Genomic DNA, 24,616 nt, shown 5'->3' on the forward strand with positions numbered 1-24,616 from the left:
CATCGCTAGTCAATAGTCTACATAATATGCAAGAAGGAAACGGCACTTAGATGTTTTCAGCTTTGTCCAGATCCTAACAGTTGTATGTCCAGTCTAAGCAAACCAGCCGCCTTTGCTAGCCTTCTTTCCTACATACTCCATACTCTCTCTCTGGGGATGTTGTCTTGTGGCTACTTCAATTCAAAACCTATATAAGTGCCAGAGATACAACAATACATAAAATAAACTAGCACTGTCTTTGGTGACTTTCATGGATAATATCTAAGTGTTGGTGAGTTTCATGGACAGTATCTGTGTGTGAAATATCGGGGAAGATATTATGTGATAATCTCTTCTGGTTACAAGTTAGGCACAACCTTTGAGTGTATGGCTTTTGGTCTCAGATTAAGACTTGTTTTTATTTCATTCCAATTTAAGTCTTGAACTAATTGTGTTCTTTGTTGAGCCTAGCTGCTCCCAGTTGAGCCCAAACTCAGACTGGCAGGCATCATAACTCATGTAGACAGATGTATACAGAAGTTCATTTTCCTGGGTGCTATGTAGCCTGAGGATGCATTACCAGTTATGCAGAGATTTCTGCAGGCAGTTCCTGTCATATGGTTGGGGAGACTGAGGTTGAGCAGTCAAGTAGGAGGTGCTATTTTTGTTGCTTGCATCTTCTTCCTAGTTCTGCTCCTTTCCCTGCTGTCCTTTCTCCTACCACAGGACACAGAACTACTCAAAACCTTCCATAAGGGCCCTGAAAGAATCTTCTTCCTAGAGCACAATGTCTGAAGTTGCTTGAAGAATTATCTCCCTGTGACATTGTAGTTTATAGGAATCATAATGTTAAGGAGGAAATCTCAGACTCTTTCTGAGGGGCAGGCTTTCTTTTTCTGTGGCTCCTCTGATGTCGGTTTTCTCTTGGACGCTTCTCATAAGCCAGGAGGCATAGCATCTTTCCATGATTGGCAGCACAAGCCCACAACCCACCAGGATAGTCCCCCATCCTTACTGGGGAAGTATCAAAAAAACCGTTGAAAGTTGAGAAATCAAAGGACCTCAGGGCTGGGAGGGATCTGAAAACTTCTCAAAATTGGAGTTTTCTAAACCTTTGATTTACCTGTTCTGTACTATCCTCCTTTGAACCTACCGGGAGGGACTGCCACAGTGATTCTAAAGAAATCCAGCACCTTCGCCTCCCTCCGACCCCAGTCTTCCCACAGTTGCCAGCCGATGCCTGAAATCTGATCACAGAATGTCAGCTTCCCTGCTGAAGGTCATATCCTAAGTCATTTGATGATGTAGGAAGAACCCCAGGGAGCACATACCCTGGAGGCCAGACACGGCAGTCTGTAATTGGAAGTCCTGGCCTGCAGACAGTTACTCGCAATTAGTATTGTTAGACCAATGGTATGTGAAAATGCGCAGTACAGGGTTGTGCACACATTAGAGGGAGACATAACACACTGAAATGGGATACTTAGTTCTACCCCTGTTCTGCTGCCAGCTGTGCCCCTGAACATGAAACTTTACTTCATCAGATCTGTTTTCTTATCTGTACAAAGGGAGAGTTGGCTAGATGTTCTCTAGATTAGTGCTTCTAGAACTTTAAAGTACAAATGAATTTTACCTGTAGAACTTGTTAAAATGCAGATTCTGACAATAGATCTCAGGTGGGATCTGTGATTCTGTATTTCTAACAAGTTTCCAGGTGGTGGTGATGCTGTGATCTGTAGACAACAGGGAGTAGCAAGAACTAGGACCCTATCCATCTTTAACCTTCTCTAAGGCACACATAAATGTGAAAGAAAGATCTAGGTTTTTTTTTTTTTTTTTTTTTTTTTGGGATGGAGTCTCACTCTGTTGCCTAGGCTGGAGTAGAGTGACGCGGTCTTGGCTCACTTCAACCTCCACCTGCTGGATTCAAGCGATTCTCCTGCCTCAGCCTCCTGAGTTGCTGGGATTACAGGCCTGCATCACCATCTACTTTTTGTATTTTTAGTAGAGACAGGGTTTCACCATATTGGCCAGGCTAGTCTTGAACTCCCGACCTCAAGCGATCTGCCTACCTCGGTCTCCCAAAGTGCTGGGATTACAAACGAGAGCCACCATGCCTGGCCAAGACCTAGTTTTTGGTGTTGGGTAGGGGAGACAGAGAGGGAGGGAAATAGAGGGAGAGACACAGGTGAGGGTGAGGGGAGTCTGAAGGGAGGCATCCGTATAGCAAGAAGTTTGGCTGGAGCACAGAGTTCAGCCTGTAGTTAGCAGAAACACACTTGCCTCTTTTGCATTTGTGCTTTGAGATAAGCACACTTATGATTCTACCACAAAGCTCAGAACATTTCACTGTGTTGCTTCTAAGCCCTGGAAAATGAAATAATTCAATGTTCCATTTGATTTGGGAATATGGGTGCTTTCTCTCCTAAGTTTGAAAGATGTCAACAGATAATTTTGTAAAAGTAGCAACAAGAACAGTAAATGGGTCTCTCTGTCAGAGGAACACCGCTTTGTAGCTGGGTCTTATTTCTTGTTTCTTTGTGAACCAATTTGTTCGACTTAAGAAACCCATGCTGATGAATAGTAAAATTTCATATTACCTAGGGGCAGCCATAAAGATAATGGACTGTCATTGCTGTGGGGAGAAAAACAATGGTTTGCTTCATGCAGGGAAACAAGAATGAAAGAGGCAACCTAATCAAGAATAAAGAGCTGAGAATAAAAATTCAGAGCTAAAAATTTTGTTGCAGCAATAAATAGTCTATTCTAAATACTTGCAGTGAATCCTATTTGTGAATGTTGTAAAGAATTAGAAGTTACATGAAAATAGGAATAGTTGCATTTATATTCAGTGTGATGCAAACACTATATGTACATCCATCCCTGAGCAAACGATACAGAATTTACCAGGGTCATTATCTGATCAATGTGTAGGCACACTCGAAATTAGTAATTTAGGCGTGTCAGTGTCTTTTCTCTATTTTCCCAATGGGCCCTTTGTGTTCTGTGTACACCAACAAGCATTGGCTAGTACCTGCTCTGTGGAGATGCCCTTCTATGACCTCAGAATAGTGATACAGTGCCCTTGATTTTCTATAGTGAGAGTCTTCTTTCAGACTATGATCCAGTACTTTTCACTTTTCTGTGGGCATGGCTTCTTTCAGAAAGTGAATATCTTTTTACTTCCACAGAAAATGAGACACATGAGGAACAATAGACTTGATATTTTTGAGACTGTTAGTTAATTATGCTTCCAAAACCCAATAAGAACTCTTCAGATTAATTTAACCGAGACACATCTAGCAGAAATAGACATCCAAGAAGTTTTCTGGATGTTAGCATTATGAAATGGGTACTCAGTTGTCATAGTGTACAACACATCACAGGCTGGAATTGAACCAGCTTGCTCTAGTAGATGGGCTTTAAATAAAGCAGGGTGGCTCTGCTTTTTGGAATGGAAGCAAACATCTAGTGTGATCAAGGCAGAAATCAGTAAAACTCTCAACTTTCACATGTAAGACAATTGAATTTAGGACTCAGAGAGACAAGATATTCTGCATTATTTGGAGCCACCTGGGGAATTTTAATAGTAGCTACCAAAGATTTGTTTTTTTCTTTTAAAAAAAGAAGCCATGAGAGTTTTGTCATCCATAGTTAGTTAGTGAAAAGGATAGTCACTGATGGCTGCGCTGTGATTAACTCCTTAATGGTTTCTGGGAATGCCATCAGAATCCTGTTAAGCAGTCTTGGGGTAAAAAGTGGACTGTAACTCTGCTAGAAACCACTGTAATTGTGTTGTAAATTCTAACACTCCTGCATTATATCTTGGTAACGACTCTTAATTTGTTTCTCCTCTGCACTTCAACCGCCTCTAGGTTTCCAAACTTTAAAGTTTCTGCTGGATCATCAATACACTAACTTATAAGAGGATCTGGATTGTAACGTTGCTTTTGAAAAATGAAATCTTAAGTCATAAATCAATTTGCTTAGATCCCTGACATTGCAATCATCCTGTGCTTCTTACTCATATGAACGACATTAAAATGCAATTTTGAGCATTGGCAAAAATAAAAAAATAAAGGGGTAAAATCTGGATGCCAAGGTTTTCTGGTGATTTATAAATGCCCTTTTGGTTCTATGCTGCACAAGATATTACTTTAAACCATAAGAGCTGATATCTACCATGGTTTTGAATGCTTATTATTCATTACTATCAGATTACCACTAGGTTGGTTTTTATAATTCTTGTGGCTAAATGACAGACCTGAAAGTTTTAGGCTAAAGACAACCTATGGATGAATGAAAGGGAAGGGATGGAAATAACACAAGGCTAAACAGGTTTCATCTCTTTCCTTACCTCTCAATCTATAATAAGCTTGAAGACTGGCTAAAATCTGTTTCATGGATTCCTGTGGACAGACTTTAACCCCCGTTGGGAAAAATGCGGATCTTTTTGTTCGATGCTTTGCCAAATCGAATATTCGTCTCATAGTTGATATTTTGTACATTTTTTCAGTACTTTCAGTTGTTTCATTTCTTGGGGGATTGTCTATGTCTTTAGTTTCAGAATGGTATATGTTAATGGAGATATCTGTAAAAGAAAGATTGATATCCTGGTGAATATATACATTTATGTGATATATGTGACATATATGGATAAATGACTGAAATAAACTGAAAATTACAATCCTCTAGTTTATGAAATTTCTACCTTGGTGCAACTGCTAAACGTAATATTCCAAATGACAAGGCATTTTCAGAAATAAGGGAATACTATAATGAGCTGATCAAGCGTATTTTTAAAAAGCCAATGTCTCAAATCATCTTGCCTTTAGGAACTGCCAAATATTGAAACCATTTCCCACACATCTTTCTAAAAATCACTCCCCACTTAGCACTCAAGCCTCTCAAGAGATGTCTCTTATGATAGATAATATAATTCAAGCAGGGAATGATATAGCATTGCGGTGCCCAGAGGTGTACTGTTGATGAGGAAGTGGAGTGCTTCTAAAAACCTAGGGGAAAAAGGCAGCAAAATAACCTTCCTGCCTATTAGTGGCAGCCCTAGGAATTCTATAGTAACTTGGCTTGGGAAGAGTATCTACTCCACCCTGGCCCTGGGAATAGTGTTACTGTCCTGGAATTTTTTAGCCTTGGGCAGAGGTACATTCTTAGGAAAGAATCTCCAGGAAGGGAGGAAATTTACAGCTTAATTGGCTCACCCAGCGACACACTAGACCCATAAATCATAATCTCTGAGTAGAATGTGGGCATCAGCAATTTTTGAAGATCCTTGAGTAATTTCAATATGCAGGCAGGTTTGGGAATCACTGTTCTATAGATCTACTAAGATGCTTCCACATGAAGAATCAAGAGGGGGTGCCTCTCAAACTGGCTTACACAGTAAGAAAGTTATCACCTCCAAAAGAAAGCCAGAGGCAGGGAATGCCTGGTGGAAATGGAGGTCTGGCTCTGACTTGTCTGCTTCCGTCCCTTCATGTGGTGATATCATCCACGGGCAGGCTTCCATCAAATTCCCCTGATGATGGCCAGCAGCACTAGATCACCACCTTGACTCTCATTCATGTTGAAAAATAGCCTTTCCCTTAGGTCTGGCTGACTTAGACCACGTTCCTGGAGCAAGACCAGTTGCAAGGGATATGCCAGTGCTGTCAGCTTGATCTGAATAATTACAGAGGAGGGAACTGGGATTACTTGAAGTGGCTCATTCGAACCATGGAGTTGGAACCAGTTTTTCCTGAGTCAAAATGACTGCGTGGTGAAGTGGAATGTGCCCATTCAATTTAGGGGCAAAGTCCAAAAGAGGGATGGGAGCCGAGCACACAGCTGTTAGTATCCATTTAGTTAGTATCCTCAGTTAGTAAAATGTGATTTTTTGTTTAGGAATGTTAATTTTAATAATCCTTTCAAGCAGCTTATAGATTGCAATACACTTGTTATAGTAAAAAGTAAGTTTTTGTTATATTTGAATTGCCATTTAGAATGGAAGACAAAGCTGCCTCATTGGGTACTTCTAAGTCTAGGCAGTGTCACACAGAGCATATTTAGGGAGCTGTGCCCCTATATGCCTGCCCTTCTCCATTCTTCTCACTGTGCCTGCCTGTAATGTGCGGGGTCCTGCTATCGGGCTGGTCCTGTTCTGTACCTCGTCATCACCACAGTCTTTGGTCCTTTGCGGCTGGTCCTGTTCTTACTGTCTAATGTTATGCCCTGTAGAACTCTCTGAGTAACTTGGCTTGGGAAGAGTATCTACTCCACCCTGGCCCTGGGAACAGTGTTACTGTCCTGGAATTTTTTTCCAGGTGGATCCTTTTGGATCCTAAACTTTGCTCATATCCAGGCTCGCTGACAGAGATCCTGTTTGATATGAATCTTTAGGTTTCATCCTATCAGGGTAGGTAACTTTGACTTGGGAAGAGTGTCTACTCTACCCTGGCTCTGGGAACAATGTTGCTGTCCTGGCATTTTTCCCAGGTGGATCCCTTTGGATCCTAACACTTTGTTTATGTCCAGGTTCACTGACAGAGATCCTATTTGATATGGGTCTTTAGGTTTCATCCTATCAGGGCAGGTACAGACACCGGGGTGAGAGGGTCACAGATTTGCCCTGTTTCTCAGCACTTCTATGAGCTCCCACCTTTCCCTTTCCCCTACTAGGGTCAGTATTTCCCTATTCTCCACACGTCAGCAAGTCCACACAGCTAGGGGTCTACAAGGGCAAATTAGGGTAATGTGAATCCATTTGCCTGGGATATCCCAGTTTGTACCTGTTATCCTTTCATTCTCAAATGTGTCCCTGTTTGAGAAATAAATTATAAGGTCACCCAGTTTTAAATATCTCCTGCTGGAGAAGACCCGAGACAAATACTCTACAAATGGTTCTTTCCTCTAGGAAGTACCATGTTCCACTTTTGAATATCTCCACTTAACAAATTCCTTCCTTTGGGTTGAAAATTACTTTCTGATAACTTTCACATATCAGTCCCATTTCTGTCCTCTGGTGCAGCAAACCCCAAGATACAACTGCTTCCATAAACACTTCTTCATCTTTTTCCTACTTTAGGTTCTCTTGGCTGAACAAACAACCTCCATTTTTTTTTTTTTTTGGTATCACACAAATATTAGATACCTTGACTACTCTGTTTCTGTGACACAAAACCAACCACAGAGAACCCCCTTTGATGATGCTATAGCTTGGGCTGGGATTAGAATCTTTTGTTTATGCCCCTGCCCTATCCTCACTAGAGACGAGGTGAGAGATCAGAAACTTAGGATAACCTGAATCCAAGGATGTTTGTAGGACAGGCCACAGTGACAAAGTCTGTTTGTTACAGATTTCAGTGAAATAAAAAGAGCTGATAGTTGTTGGAGCTAATGAAAGCACTTTTGAGTAAGGCAATTAGACCAGATCAGATACTGTTCTCCAGTGCTGCATAAATTGTAATGTTGATACTGAACTGAACTTTTAAAGATTCTTTGCATCACTTTTGGAGTTTGATATTTTTGGTTTATATAAGTATTTGAAAAGAGGAGGTGAAAATTTAATGAGAATGAATTGATAGTTGGAAGACTTGCTACACAATAGAGTATATTTAATAAAAGACTGGAAAAGTTTTTGAGGCAGGAAATCTCTAAGATGATAACAAAATGAGTGTAACCTACATGATGATGAATTGGCTGCCATCAACAACTGTTTCTGAATGAAATTCAGAGTTACAAAGAGAAGGGCAAAGTGATTTCAGAAAAAAAAACACCTTTACTTTGAGTTGAAAATTACTTTCTGATAACTTCCATATATCAGTCCTATTTCTGCCCTCTGGTATAGCAAATACCACGTTACAGCTACTTCCATAAACACTTCCTCATATTTTCCCTACTTTAGGTAGTTCTAAAAAGAGTATTGGAGTAAAATAATATTAGAACAGTTTAATTAAATAAATTATGAATTAAGAAAAAAATACAATTGTACTTTTTTTTTTTTTTTTGAGAGGGAGTCTGGCTCTGTCTCCCAGGCTGGAGTGCAGTGGCCGGATCTCAGCTCACTGCAAGCTCCACCTCCCGGTTTCATGCCATTCTCCTGCCTCAGCCTCCCGAGTAGCTGGGACTACAGGCGCCTGCCACCACGCCCGGCTAGTTTTTTGTATTTTTCGTAGAGAGGGGGTTTCACTGTGTTAGCCAGGATGGTCTGGATCTCTTGACCTCGTGATCCGCCCGTCTCAGCCTCCCAAAGTGCTGGGATTACAGGCTTGAGCCACCGCGCCCGGCCACAATTGTACTATTTTAAATTATAGATTAAACACTAGGAAAATGACCTTTAAGCCAATGGTTTTGGAAATAGTCATATCATTGAATAAAGAAAAGACAGAAATGGAAAGTAATACATTTGAATATTCAGAACTTCTAAATACAGATGAGGAACAGCTGTAATATGCATGGTGCTTACTTTCTGAATTTAACTTAAATATGCTCATTACTTATGAAAGAAAAAGGTAGTAGCAACACAAATCATATAATGTCACTCAACTATTCAAAATGTTTTCATAGAACCAATGGTACACAGGGCCTGGAGCTGTCACTTACTAGTTGTATAATGTGGGTGTACTTGACATCCAAGTACATCCTGAGTTTCCCCATCTATAAAATGGGGAATAATAATACCTCTCTTACAGGGTTTCTGTGATATTAAATGAGTTATAACATGGGCAGCATCTAAAACAGTGTAAGACACAGTGTAAGTGCTCAATAAGAACTCCTTTATCAGATAATCGAGGCATTCCACTTGTTGGTACCACTCTTCCTTTCCTTACCCTCTCTCTCTTATTTTTTTAGTAAGATCTCTAAAGCGTTATTCAAAATTTTCATTGGTCAGTAGAATAACATTTTATAAATCAGTGAAAACCTGTACCTACAAAAATTATAAAATAAAATACCAGCAATAGCATGAAATCACACAGTGTAAAATTAGACATATTTAGAACTGGTTTGTGGGAAAAATGCAGCTCACAAGTTTTCTTAATATGTCATGGATTAAATAGAGTATTTTCATTACCAGCATAGCTTGGTTCTTATTCCTACTCTGCCGCCACCACGCTTCCGTTTGAATACACCCTTCACTGTGCGAATCCTCAGCCCTCAGACAGGACTATGTCTATGCCCTGAAGTCTTCCTGCTTCCACACTGCAGTGCTCATCTCGTGTTTGTCTTTCATATGGGAGGCTCTTTGTTGTTTTCCTACTTTTCTTTTTAAGAGCCAGTGAAATGTTACATTCTCCACTATACTTTCTCAGATCCCACATTCAGGATTCTTTCATTGCTCCCTCCCTGTTCCTCCAGGGTGGTTCACATCTCTATGGCATACACTGATTCACCTGTATTCATTAAGCAACTACTGTTTCAGGTCCACTGTGGCACATAGCTGTAAATGAGATAAACAAAAGCCATGAAACTTGTGTTGTAGTGCTTCCTTTGTCCTGTCTTGAATACTAATTCGTTGTAAATATGAGTTTCTCCCTTTAGACTGCAAATACCTTTGGGATCTGTGTCTTGCCCTCCCCTCTCCAATTCACCTTGGTGCTTGCCTAGTACAATGTTTTGTACATGACAGAGATGCAATACATATTAATTAAGTGAATTAATGAAAAATGTGTGTGGAAATATTCATGGGATTTTTAGAATATATGTATGAATTAGATTTGTTTTAAAAACCATTAGACTGCGAAAAAATGTTTCATGTCTTGCCTGCCTCCATTATTGCAACTCCTCTTTGAAATTTCTGTCCCCTTTTTAAGGGTCTCATATCAGAGGCTTAGGACACAGTCATCTTATTAAAGATAATATCCTAAGTGAAAAGGCAAATAAAAATTCTTTTGTGAATAAATACCAAAAGGCCAGAAAAGAGATGGTTTATGTATAAAGTATATTTTAGTACAATCTGCATTCCCAGACACTTGCAATCTTTCCATAAATAAATAGTCAGTGGAACCAATTAAATATGTGGAGATCAATGAGGAAGAATATCATTATTACCTGGCTCTTGAGGATGACAACTCCCTTGCCACTCAATTATTGTACTTGACAGGCAAAACCAAAATCATGGTTAAATTCAACCTGCTGCCTACACCTTACCTGAATCTTTGTATAGTTGATCATGACTGGAGAAAAACAAGCATTATAACTCATTTTAAATTTATGATCGTTAAGTAAAATCACATTATATTTCTCTGGTCCAATTCAGTTCTGTACTCTCCTGGAGAGCTACACACTTTTCTCAGATTTCTGGAACCTTCTTGCTGATTCTTGCTCTTAGCTGATTAGTTTGCTTCACATTTTACTGAGAACAAGAGGAGCCAGAAGAGAACTTCCCAAGCATCCAGCACTGCATCTGCTCACTGCTCACTGCTCACTGGCTGCATCTGTGCTCATGGTCTATGCTTTGCCTCCTGTGACTATTTGATGATTAGTCTGTGCTCCTACTTAAGACCAACTCTCCACTTAGGCACCAGGTTCCCTCCTTTTTCACCTTTCAAGAACGTTCTTCCAGAAACTTTTCTCTAACTTTCCTACATCATTATTTTCCCTTTTTCTACTGGATTATTTCTAGAAGCACACAAACACCCTATTATTTTACCTTCTATTAAAAGAATCCTCTCTCTGTAGCGTGTTTCCTCCAGATACTAGCTAATTTTTCTATTTACACCAACAGCAAAACTCTTTAAAAAGACCTGTCTTTTCAGTGTGGCAATTCCTCAAAGACCTAAGGACAGAAATACCATTTGATCCAGCAGTCCCATTACTGCATATGCCCAAAGGAATATAGAGCATTCTGTTATAAAGGCACATGCATGTGTATGTTCTTTGTAGTATTGTTCACAATAGCAAATACATGGAATCAACTTAAATGCCCATCAATGATAGACAGGATAAAGAAAATGTGGTACTTATACACCATGGAATACTATACAGCCATTAAAAAGAATGAATTTATGTCCTTTGCAGGGACATGGGTGAAGCTGGAGGCCATTATTCTTAGCAAAGTAATACAGGAACAGAAAACCAAACACTGCATGTTATAAGTGGAAGTTAAATGATGAGAACACATGGATACATAGAGGGGAACAACACACACTGGGGCCTGTCAGAGAGTGGAGGGTGGTTGGAGGGAGAGGATCAGAAAAAATAACTATTTGGTACTAGGCTTAATAGCTGAGTGATGAAATAATCTATACAACAAACCTCCATGACACAGTTTTCCGATATAATGAACCTGCACATTTACCCCTGCACTTAAAAGTTAAAGTAAAATAAGATTTGTCTTTCTCTCCTTTTCCAAGACAAAAGGAGGGAAGATCTTCCTAGTGAGTGAAGATTTCCTCTGATACCACAGGCATATATATCCATACCTGTCCCCTACCTTTACTCTCTGTCTCTCTCTGTCTCTCTCTGTTTCATTCTCTTTATATTTCAGTATTTGTGATGTGCTCATAGAGCCTGGTGTATTCAACGTGTGAATATGACCCTTCACCAGAAGGTGTGACTAGCTAACACACAATATACAGAAAGTGACCATAAACTATAGCTCTACTGATCCCTTCTCTGAATTTGGATATTGACATTTGTTGATCGGGGTGGTGGTGAGGGTGGTGGTTTTGTAACAAAATAGACAATTTGGGAAAAGGCAGGGATTTAGCACAGTAGGATGGGTTCCCTTGAGCTGGGAGGTTCTTATGAAAGACCTGGCAGGTGGAAAGTATTTAGGTGGGCATAAAGGAGGACAAGACGTCAGTGGGCAGGGAACCTTCTAGCAGGCTAAGAAAAATGGTTGGCACTGAAGGCTTAAGTTGGGAAGGTTGGTGTTCTTTATTTATTTATTTTCCTTTTAAAATTTAGCCACTCTATCCTGGAGCTGACCTAGATTCTGCAACCCAGTGTAATTATGATCATTTTGGAAATTTCTGAATATATAGATAGGGAAATTAAAGGAACAACCACTGAATTTAAACACTTTCAAACATTACTTTATCCTAAAAAACAGACAAATCTGCCCAAGGATGTGAGTGGCAGTTCTGAAATACTGGGCTTTTGACTCTTCGTTTATTGTTTAAAAATTAGGTTTGGGACGCTGGGCACAGTGGCTCATGCCTGTAATCTCAGCACTTTGGGAGGCTGAGGCGGGTGGATCACTTAAAGCCAGGAGTTCAAGACTAGCCTGGCCAACATGGTGAAACCCCATCTCTACTAAAAATACAAAAAAAGTTAGCCAGATATGGTGGCGCATCCCTGTAATCCCAGCTACTTGGGAGGCTGAGGCAGGAGAATTGCTTGAACCTGGGAGGCAGAGGTTGCAGTGAGCAGAGATTGTGACACTGCACTCCAGCCTGAGTGACAGAGTAAGACTCCTTAAAAAAAAAAAAAAAAGTTAGGTTTGGATCATCTAAGCATGTTTATTAGCTAATGTGAAAGCCAGCCTTTTAGTCAAAGTACTATTTTCACTCTAGGTTGAAGGCTGATGGCCATGTGACTGCAGTGTTGACTGACATCCCTGAAGACATAGGCCACATCATCTCCTCGTCATATCACTGAAAAGTTTATTCGTTTTTTCCTTCCAGTACCAAAGTTGGCTTCTAGGCAGGCTGCTTACAAAGTTTCTATTTCAGGCTCAGCTTTGCCTGCAAGTCATTCTCTTTCTTGGTTCAAGTGGATACTTACCAACCTATTTGGACCATTCCTCACCATACTTTCTCTTCTAGAGGAATTTTTTAAAGCTATTTAACCCTGTAGGCATACAGAGGCTTACTGTACACATACAGTGACAATACTAGACATCAGAAATAGGAGAATCAGGTTTTCACGGTAGCATTGCTATGAAAGCAACAGCCATTGGTATAAGCACTTAGCAAATCCATTATGTCTTCCTAGGGGAAAAGGTCTCGATGTCTTAATGAATAAATTAACAGGAGCAGAGACAAAATTTACTGTAATTTCTACAGGACAAAAATCGCAATTTGAGGAACAGAACTCTATAGGGAGTAGGTAGGTAACATTTCAGCACCAAATCAATGACTGGAAGTTAAAAAAAAAACTCACAATTTTTTCCCCCAATTTTTCCCCAATTTTTCCAACCTTACTAAAAAAAGTGAGGGACTGTGGCCTTTCTGCAAATGCTTCTCTTGTTTGTGATTCATTATGCCTGGGTCCTCCCATTACATTAGTAGATTCTCAATTATACACCTGAGAAATTTTTCCCAAAGAGCAAAGGCAATTAAATACAAATCGTGCTTAACATACCTGAGTATATATCAACAAATTATGCAGATTTTCTGAATACCTTGTTCAGTCTATCCCAGAAGACTGCATGGATTTTAAGCATACTGTTTTCTGGGCAATAAAGCAGAGAACAGAGAAGCTTCTACAACTTGCTCTCCCAGTTGCCCTCCTACAGGTAGTTCTCAACAAACTTACACAATGCCAGCCTCGATCTGTGGCCTTAGAGGCAAAACTTGTTGGAATAAATGATGCAAACGGAGATCATAGAAAGTAAGGAAACTTGCAGTTCTTTCTTTTAATGAATTGGGAAGTAAACAGACTTTCACAATAGGCAGCATGCATGCTGATTATCAATAATGCATGGGGTGGATGTTATACCGTTTCCCTCTCTGTAGGTTTTGAAAATTGGATGCCATCACTGTCTTTTTTACCTCCAAAACTGGCCTTTGTTCAGCAGCAGTACTCCCTGCTGAGGATAAAAATCAGTGGTCTCTTCTCTCAAATAATTAGAGTGGTTGCATTATTTTTCTCTTCTTGCAAAAATCAGGTTTAACCATCAGACTTGCTATGTCAGAAGGAAATGGTTAGGACCTTCGCAAAGCCTTACAAGAAATAAGAGGTTGCTAGTGCCTACCTTCTATTCCATACATGTACATATGTACTGAGTCCTACCTCATTGCACAAAAAAAAAAAAAAGAAAGAAAAAAAAGAAGAACCAAATCTATAGGTGACATGCTGAAGTACACACATATGCACTTCTTGCTGAGGGCCTATGCAGTGTGGTGAGTGGGTAGGAACAGAACTGAAGTTGAAGGGAGAGGTGGAAAAGGAGGTTGCCTTTTTCATGCTCAAAGGGGATGACCTTCTGAACAGGTGGAATTGCCAGTTGTTAAAGTATGGTAAATGTCAGGAAGTGAAGAGGTAGGAGTCTAGCAGGGTCATGTTTTCAACTGTACCCTGAATAGAAATGTGTGCAAACTCGTCATCCATCTTAGTAGGGTGAGAGGGCAGGGCATATTGAGGAGAGGAGGAGTGTTCTTTCTCAAAGCTGACTAGTTTCTGTGCCCTGGGAAAGGAGAGAAACACATCTGAGCTCCTTGTTATGTGGTTGCAAGGAAAGGTAGTACACACTGCCTCCATTTAAGGCGGGAAATCACTTGGTAATGCAGCCTTTCGAATGAGGTACACTAATATTTAGCTGCCAGCTGCAGAGGTACTGTTCCTGCAAATTGAGAACTATATTTCTAGTAATGGGGGAATGCCTTTACTTCTCAAATAGGGGTACAGGCGCTCTCAAGGCATGCAGTACTGTGCCAGGGGTTGTGAGAAACCTTAGGATCAACACATTGCTTCTTCATGGAGTGCTAACTTTACTTTGGCAATTTTAGCAAAACATTAAAAATGTTGAGGACCACCTGAATACATAAACAAAATCAACAAATCCTTTCTCTACAGATGAGCCAATCTTAAAAAAATATGAGAGTAGGATATTTTTATAAGCTGTGATTAATTGTAAAATGTGTGATCACTTTGAAAAGAATGGTGACAAGAGTTGGATTAATGCTGAGGTCAAGTCGGAGTAAACAGAATGTGAAACTGAGGTGACAACGGTTGTATTAAAATTGTTAGCCAGCTTGGTGAAGGTTTCATTCATGGCTGCCTAGTTTTCAGGGGCTGCCACAAATAAGCCAGTCCTTTCTCCAGCAGCTGGACTTTTCAGTACCACTTTTCAGTACCCCTCAAATCATCCTGCAGCCATCTCCTCATGTGTATAGGTTCGGGCCCATTAAGCCACTCCTAATCATCTCATCTTTACATTAACTGAAGTTCAACTAACCATTTTCACTGTTGTGCCTCCCAGTTCTTAATTATGTGTACTTTTTGGATACAGCTCCATAAGTTTCAGAATGTAGAGTTTAAATAAGTACACAAGTCACTGGTAAGAGAATAAGCATGGGATTTTACAAGTAAATCCGAGATAGTGATTGCACCTCACAAATGTTAGCAACACTGTACTTTCCAGAGCACTGTTACAGCTTAGGTTGACACAAAGATTGGAAACCAAGGGGTTATGCCAGAAAGTGCCAGGTAATGCATGAGCAGGAGGCAGATTCAGCCCGTGATATTTGAAGCTGACTTGAAAGTGGATGGGGACAAGTTACAAGAATTCACAGAGACCCACTAAGAGCTTATAAAACAAATTCCAAAAAATTCAGGAGGAAGCTAACTTCAGAAGCTGAGGTGTACCGAGGAAACATCAGGGGAAAGGAATCCTTTTATGCAATGAGGTAGGACTCAGTACATATGTACATGTATGGAATAGAAGGTAGGCACTAGCAACCTCTTATTTCTTGTAAGGCTTTGCGAAGGTCCTAACCATTTCCTTCTGACATAGCAAGTCTGATGGTTAAACCTGATTTTTGCAAGAAGAGAAAAATAATGCAACCACTCTAATTATTTGAGAGAAGAGACCACTGATTTTTATCCTCAGCAGGGAGTACTGCTGCTGAACAAAGGCCAGTTTTGGAGGTAAAAAAGACAGTGATGGCATCCAATTTTCAAAACCTACAGAGAGGGAAACGGTATAATAGCAGAGCAGAATTGGAGTAGATCAAACAGAAACAGCTGTATATCTTTGCCTGTTAACTTTCACATGCATAAGGACCTATCAGTTACCTCAGAAAAGCAAGGTAAACTTCATTTTGGGTACTTGAGGACTGAAGCATAGTAAGAGCACTCCGCCACTGCCTCAATTTGGGCAAATAATTAATTTCTATTTGCTCTGGTTTGTAACTTGAAAAGTAGATAATAATATTTCCAACACTATAGTTTTTGATTAGTGCTTGCCTATCATGTAGTTGTATTTTGAAAATTAAGTGAGAAAATAGATGTTAGTGTTTCTCAGAGAGCCTGGCACATTGTTACTTGTTATTATGACCTAGTGCCACTCCATTCTGAGGTTTAGGGCTAGGTCTGGTAGGAATTGGATTGCCTGATTTAACAAATAAAAACATAGGACCAAGTCAAATTTAAGTTTCAGATAAACAATGAATATTTTATTTTTCAGTAACAGTATGTCCCATGGAATATTTGGGACATCGTAGATGTATATGGACAAAATGTTCCTGTTAAAAGACAGAGATCGTCAGACTACATTAAAAAAAGTTCCCGGCCAGCACGGTGGCTCACGCCTGTAATCCCAGCACTTTGGGAGGCCGAGGCGGGCAGATCATGAGGTCAGGAGACAGAGACCATCCTGGCTAACACAGTGAAACCCCGTCTCTACTAAAAATACAAAAAAATTAGCCGGGCGCGGTGGCGGGTGCCTGTAGTCCCAACTACTCGGGAGGCTGAGGCAGGAGAATGGTGTGAACCTGGGAGGTGGAGCTTGCAGTGAGCCAAGATCGCACCACTGCACTCCTGCCTGGGCAACTGAGCAAGACTCCCTCTCAAAAAAAAAAAAAAAAAAAAGTACCCACGATCTGCTGTTTTAAGAGACACATTTAAATCAAAAGACACAGAGGTTAAAATTAGAAGAATAGAAAAAAGTTATAATAGAAGACTACCAAAAAAGAAAGCTGATATATTAAAATCATATGAAGTCAGAGCATTGCTGGTAAATATTAATAACCAGCTCTGGGGCATGGGTGAGATTTGTGTCATTTGCTGCTTTCTCTGTATTAATACTCTGTCATGACTGATTTCAAGCCACCAACGTGACATAATTGCACAGAGTTTGGAAAAGGTGTGCCCAATTGGCTCTTGTTAGTACAAGCCTGTTCCAGCAAACCGTGGACAAAGTTCATTATTAGGCAAAGTTCTTCTGCCTAATAATGACATTGTCTGCCTAATAATGACAAGGTAGTGACAAAGACAGGTCACAATGAAAACAGTTTAAAAGTCACAGAAAGTTAAAATTCTATGCACTTAATAATACACAAATATATAGTACAAAGGTTGATAGACAAAACAGAAAATAAAATCCAGAATAATAGTAGGTGCATTTAAGATATCTCTCTTAATTGATGGAATGCACAAATAAATTCAGTAAGGGTAGGTAAGATTTGAAAAACATGCTCAAGCCTGACCTAATGGACATGTATGAGGCATCATATCTACAAACTACAACATATACCTTCTTTTCAAGCAGAGGAAAATGAGCAAACATTGGTTATATACTGTACTAAAATTCAAATCTGAATACATTGAAAAGGACTGATATATGCATCATGTTCTCAGACTAGTAGAGAAGTAAGCTGGAAATTAGTTTGAAAAACAAATGGAAAATCTTTAGACATTTGAAAAGAAAAAATTATTCAAAATAACTCATATGTCAAAGAAGAAATAATTATGGTTATTAGTATTTTTCTGAAATGATAAAATTACTACATAATAAAACTTGTGGAATGAAACTGAAGCAGTTCCTAATAGTACAATGATATCATCAAAATGTTTATTTTAGAGAAAGGAAAAGCTAAATATTAATGACCTATGCATCCATCTCAAAAGAGTAGTGTAAGAAAACAAACTAAAACCAAAGAAAATTAGAAAAGACAAAGATAACAGAGAGTAATAAAATGTGAAAGAGATCATAAATACAAATGAGAAAAAAGAAACATAAGAGTCAAACTTTTTTGGAACATACTGATAACAAAGACAGGTAAACAAACAGATGAGATTGATCAAATAAAGAAGACAAAATTAACCAATATCAGAACCGAGAAAGAAGAACATTATGCTTTCTACAGACTTTCTACGAAATGTTCTATAAACATAAAAAAATTAACAAGAAGATATAATGAATAATGTTTTATCCATAAATTTGAAATTTGATATGAAATGCATAAATTTGTAGAAATATGTAACTTACTATAACTAACTCAAAAAGAGGTAGGATAATTATTATCATAACCTTAAAAAATTGCATAGTCAAATATCTTTCTACAAATATCTTACTCTGGCTTTAACAGTGGATTCTATCAAACATTCAAGCAAAATGTAATTTCATTTGCATACTACTCCTATAAAACTTGATAAAACAAATATGAGAAAAAATTTATGGTCCAAGCTTGCTTATGAATATGAGTGTAACAATTAGAAATAAAATAGTAGCATATAGAATCCAGCAATGTAAAAGCTACGTATGACCCAGTTTGATTTATCTCAGGAATATAGGGTTGGTTTAATATTTGAAAGTTGATTAAGGCAATTTATCACATTAATGAATCAAAGGAGAAAAACCATTTGGCAATCTCAATAGACATAGAAGAAACAATAAATTTCGATGTTTATTCATGATTAAAACCTCAACAAATCAGAATTAGAAGCTTTATTTACTTGGTAAACAGCATTTACAAGAAGAAAACAAACAAGCAAAAAAAGCTAAAATAAGCATTATACTTAATGATGAAATGTGAAAATAGTGGACAGATATTTGAGCTGTTCCCATGTCTTGGCTATTGTGAATAATGCTGCAATCAGCATGGGAGCATAGATATCTACGGGGTGCTTATTTCAGTTTTGGGGCATGCACCCAGCAAAGGAATTACTGGATAGTATGGTAATTCTATTTTTAATTTTTTGAAGTACTTCCATACTGTTTTCCAAAATAGCTGTAGTAATTTACATTTCCACCAACAATGTTCAAAGATTCCCTTTTCTCCACAACTTCGCCAACACTTATCTCTTGTCTTTTTGATGATTGCCATCCTAACACGTGTGAGGTAATAGCTCATTGTGGTTTTGATTCACATTCCCCTGATGATTAGAGCACCTTTTCATACTTGTTGGCCATTTGTATGTCTTATTTGGAAAATTAACTACTTGGGTCCTTTGCTCATTTTAAAATTGGGTTGTGTTATGACAAAGACATGGAATCACTGTAAATGCCTGGCAATGAGAGACTGGATAAAGAAAATATGGTACATATACACCAGGGAATATTATGCAGCCATAAAAAGGAACAAAATCATGTCCTTTGTAGGGACATGGATAGAGCTGGAAGCCATTATCCTCAGCAAACTATTTAAGCAACAGAAAACCAAATACCACATGTTCTCACTTATAAGTGGGTGCTGAATGATGAGAACATATGGATACATGTTGGAGAAGAACACACACTGGGGACTGTTGGAAGGTGGGAAGAGGGAGAGCATCAAGAAGAATAACTAATGAATGCTGGTCTTACTACCTAGGTGATGGGATGATCTATGCAGCAAGCCACCATGCCACATGTTTACCTATACAACAAAGCTGAATATTCTGCACATGTGCTTCTGAACTTAAAATAAAAGTTGGAAAAAAATCCAACTACCAAACCTGCACAGCCCATATGCAATGTGATGAAGCATGTAGCAGTGAGGCCTGGGGTGCTTGTGCACCAGAGGTTGGGGCCTGCAGTGGGGAAGAGATTCAAATCTGCTTGTGAGGTGTGGTTATGTAGTAGTCATGTAGTGCTTCCTAAAAGCGGGGCTTAAATTGCATACCAAAAATAGAGTATAAGCACCCTGGCTAGATAGCCTAGTATGCTATTTCATAACAAATTTAAAAGATAAAATACTCACGTTGCTTCCATTTCTTTTTAATATTTCAGTTAAAGATTTCTTTCAAAATAATGTTCTTTTCTTTTTAAATTTAAAAAGTAATGTTGCAGTCTGCTTAGTCCCTAGATCAGCTAGGTCTGAGTTCTTGTCCTATGACCAAGAGGAATGAGGCATGTGGCCACCAGAGAGTGAACAGAATATGATTTACTAGGCAAAAGGGAAGCTCTCAGCAAAGAGAGGGGGCCTGAATGCAGGTTGCCAGAAATGGGGCTGAGTTCTGGGTCTTTTATGTGGCAAAGACAAAGAAGTCTTCTGTGGGTTCTCTCCAAATGGGAGGGGTAAAATTCCCTCCTAAGGGTATTGCATTTGCACGTGCCTGGGGTTGACCAGAGGAACTCCATCTTGGTTATTACTCATGAGTGCCTAAGTGAAACCCATGGAAGGGTGGGGTGGCTAAAATCACAATGCTAATGTCATGTTAATGACATTATAATGAGCTGGGCTAAATTAAGGACATTTAAGGTGAATTATCGCACCTGCGCCTAAGTTGGGACAGTCCCTTCTGAGCAACATCCTGGTACAAGGGGAAGTTCTTAACCACATATCTTCCTATTAGCTGCAAAGGCAGTGTGGGTGCTATCCTGTGGTTGTGCCTGTGAACACTGCCCTCCTCTATCCTTCTTCTGATACCCTCTCTCTCTATTTGCCTAACCAGCCCCTAATTGTCTCCTACCCAGTAGTACACGATTATTTTAGAACATTTAAAATGATGGAAGTATAGTGAAGAAAATAAAAATCACCCAGAAATAAAATCACTGGTATATTCACATATTTTTCTTTCAATTTTTTGTTTGTACATTATTTATGTACCTATATGTTTCAAAATTGAGATCATATTATTTGTAAAATTTTTAATATAACATTATATCATCTTTCCAAGTCACTGCTAGTCTTTGAAAACTTTTACTTTAAATAGCTGCATGTTATAAACTTTAATAATCATTTGGATTGTTTCTATCTTTTTCTAAATAAAAGTATGCTTCAGTAAAAATAAAATAAAATAAAAAAGCAGAGTTGTGTTTTTTTTCTTTGCTTGATTTGGTTTGGTTTCTTTGGCAGTGAATTTTGTGAGTCCTTAGCATATTTTGGATATTAACCCCTTACAAGATACATGGTTTGCAAATATTTTCTCCCAATCCATAGGCTGCCTTTTCATTTTGGGAAGGTCTTATGGAAATTGGTTGTAAATGGTGTTAAAGTCATAGGTAGATAGAAATAACATTAGCAAAGACATGAATTCATTTTACTCTCTCTAAAACAAAGAGAGTAAGTGTTTGGATAAATTCAGAGAAACTTTAAAGTAGCAAGAAGAAACTTCGAATGAAGTCAAATGACTTCTATTTTCTCAGTAAGTAGAAGGAGGTGATAATAGTAACAGTGGTAGTTGCTATAGCCATCTTAGGAGTTAGCATTTATTGAGCATTTTGTAGCAGATACTTCACTAAAAACTTTAGCCCTTTGAGGCAGACACGCCTATCATTATTTTTATTTTACAGGCAAGAAAACCATAAGAGGGAGTAATATTTGAGATTGAGCAATTTGCCAATGGAACAAAATTAGTAAGTGACAGAGCTGTTCTGTGCAGAATGAAGCTCTGTGCAAGCCTTAGAGCTTCTACTCTTAACTACATTGTCATCACTGCTTCTGTGAATGAAGGGAAATCATGCTGCAGGCTCAATGGGAGAGGAAAGTTTTGGAAATCTGACCAGGGGACTAGTTTAGGGAATCAGATATGACTATGAAATAGCTTGTAGGGCCTAAGCTAACTTTATAGTGCAGGAATTTGTTTCATGGAAACACTGTTTGAGTTTCTTTAATAATACTTGTAGGCTCAGGAATGAGAGTAGAAAAAGCAAAAGCTAAGTTTTCCTAGAGTGAGATTAACAAAGCCAATGGGACAGAGGTCAAGGAGCAAGATTTCTGTTGTACCACCAAGAAGACTGTTGGGAGTGGTTCAGTGGCAAACTATAGGACCTAGGATTTATGTGAGCCTATCGAGGCCCGGAATAGGCTGAAGGATTGGACAAAATGGCAGAGGCTGAAGGACTGATATTTTGATGAGAATAGGATCAGATCCATTAGAAAGAAGGCAGGGAAATTATTGAAAAGGAGGTGTTTCAAAATCTTATATCTCCAGAGGCTGAAAAGACTGCAAATCTGGAGGTGAAATTTCAATATTTTGATAGTGGGGTGGGGGAGTGATATTTTTGAGGGGGGTGGTTTTGAAGAGATTTTCCCATTGTGTCAAGTTACACCCATTAAGCAATGTCCTGCCTTTAGATACATAACACACTCTTAAACAAGGTACTTACTACTAAACTTATACTTTAGTCATGGGCATTTAAAATGACACTATCAGTAAATAGCTCCAGTTCTTTGAGGAGTTCAAGACCTTACACCTTTTCTTTTTAAGGAAAAAATAGACACCCTAAGATAGGTGCCTCCATTTCTAGCACAGAGCTGAAGGATCTGACCAGCTGTTCTGAGATCAGCTATGAAAACAGATGTCAGAAATGGCCCAGAACCAGCAGTCATCTGGTGGTGTTAGCAGAGGAAAGTTGGTTTTTGGGTTAATAGTAAAAACCATACTAAGTCCACTCATCATCTTACAGTGGACTGATTATTATTAATAGATGAAGTAGATGTGAGATATAACTGGATATAGGTCACATCCCAACTTTGGTTCTAATCTCTCACCTCAAATGATTTTAGAAATATTACTTAGTACTCTGCCTTGGGTTCCCAACCATAAAGGAATGCAAATTAGTTTGAGCTTTTATTTAAAAAGATATGTTAATCTAAATGTTTGTTAACATAATTACTGTCTGCAAAGTGTTTTGATCAGGTCTAAACTGATCTGGGTACAATGCATTAATAATAGTGTCATAGTATTTCATAGTTCAACTTAATTAAATGTATCATTTACTTGTTTATAAATGCAGCAGGAAGCTTAAGACAGACAAATTAGTCCTACATGTGTTATTTTCTTTATGTAGTTAAAATATTTCTGAAGCAGAAACTTTTCACTAATTTTGAGGTTCTGACTTTTCTCCACAAAATTTCTTTTGGTTTAGTTTTCCTTAACTCTTCTCCCAGGGGCAATTATGAAAATAGATACTGGCTATAGTGAAGAGACTTAAGATGGCTGAATGAAGAAAATGAAGTCAGAATGAATTAAGATGACTTTACAAAGGCACACAGAAAGACATTGTTTCCTCAAGAATGACTGAAAGTAAATGGGAAATATTTATCGACTGAATACAACCATATGCTTCCAGGCAGCATTGCTGTTCTGTAGCTCTTTCATATTCTTCTTACACTCCCTATGGTTGGAAGAGAGGAGCAATAGAGGGAGAACATTCTCAGTAAATAATTACAGTGGAACATTCTCAGTAAATAATTAGAGCAGCGCATTCTGCTGCTAGTTCAGAGCTTGACAGCAGCATTTCCATATATAAATTCTCATGACCAGGGCTGTGCCAATCAATCTCATCAACTCATTGTGAGATAAGCTTGGAAATTCAGGCTGCCTTGGACCCAAAGCAGAGTGCATACTCCTCCTTTATTACAGGTTTCATCTGCCTTGGTGCTCTTGTTTTGTGAGGCTGAAATCCTAGCCTTGGATGGAAAGATCTTCTTAGACAGAGAACTTAGGTCCAGTGGTTGCTGAAAACTGTCCACTGTGGAAGACTAAAACTCACATTTTGGTCAGAGGCCTTCTTTCCTTTCAGCAAATTGCTTTGTGTTTTTCTAAGGCTTGGTATCACATGACTTCCCCATGACTGCCCAGGTCTTTTCTGCCCTTAAGCAAGAAGGGGTGGTGTGGATGGAGACCTCAGTTACCCCTGAGTGTGATACTTTATAATACAGTGAGGAGACCAGGACTTTTAGTATGGTCATTACAACATGTATTCTGAATTAAAATGTAAGCCTAGAGACTCTTGTGAAAAATAAACTTTCTTGCTTCAGATGAATTATTTTAAAACAGAATAAAATATGTGAAAATGATTGTGGCACCAAAGGTATAGAGAATCTGAATTTCCAGACATAATTAATATGCAAATGCAGCTGATGTTCAAGGTGGTTGCCTTCTCATGATGAACAGAAATGGCTAAGAAAGCAGTAGGTCATTTCAGTCCTGTTTAATTAGCTCTCACATGCAATAGTCCCTTAGTGACACAAGCATAAAGGGGCCACAAGGCAGCAAGTACTTTTTATTACTAAAGCAAAGATATAATCTAATAAGTGGTTTCAGGTGTGCTGCCACAGATTGTTCATTTGTACATGAAGAATCTTCAATTTACATAGTTTCAACTTTAAGGACATCCTCTCAGATATAATTGAAGAAGAAAGTCTGCCTGGGACCGTTGAATGACACTGACCTGAGACTAGCACAGATGAACAAAGTATAGGAGCTGTACAGTTAATGTGCCTACTATTAGGCAGCTATCTCAGGTATGTTCTCTGTTAATGAAGCCACAATGAAGCAAAATACCTTTTGTGTAATTTTATGAAATGGGAGCACACACCAATAGTAAAGGATTGGCAAGAAGTGGAGTGTCTTAAAATGCAAATTCCCTGACATTTCACAGCTACTAAAATAATTATCCTACCTTGGTGAACTAGTAATAACTTGGTTAAAGATTTCATTTAGTATAACCAAATGTAATGCAAAAGACACATACTAAGATAAACACTATTTCCATTTTAGGACTTGCCAAGGGTAAATTTTCTTTCTTCTCTTTCTCGTA

At 38.7% G+C, this 24,616-nt stretch overlaps 1 protein-coding gene across 2 annotated transcripts in view; it reads right to left on the reverse strand.

Moving 5' to 3' along the window:
- The window catches only part of IMPG1 (interphotoreceptor matrix proteoglycan 1), a 152,024-nt gene that overhangs the window by 116,422 nt on the left and 10,986 nt on the right, over positions 1–24,616 (reverse strand). Inside the window, exon 2 of one of the 2 annotated variants that reach the window (XM_033217704.1) lies at positions 4,337–4,570. The exons of the other annotated variant lie outside the window; for it this stretch is intronic. Coding sequence (XP_033073595.1) covers positions 4,337–4,570 — 234 coding nt within the window. The remainder of the gene's footprint in view (positions 1–4,336; positions 4,571–24,616) is intronic. 2 annotated transcript variants of the gene reach the window in all.

This window comes from Trachypithecus francoisi, unplaced genomic scaffold, assembly GCF_009764315.1.
Source record: "Trachypithecus francoisi isolate TF-2019V2 unplaced genomic scaffold, Tfra_2.0 Lachesis_group10, whole genome shotgun sequence".
Classification (NCBI taxonomy): Eukaryota; Metazoa; Chordata; class Mammalia; order Primates; family Cercopithecidae; genus Trachypithecus; species Trachypithecus francoisi.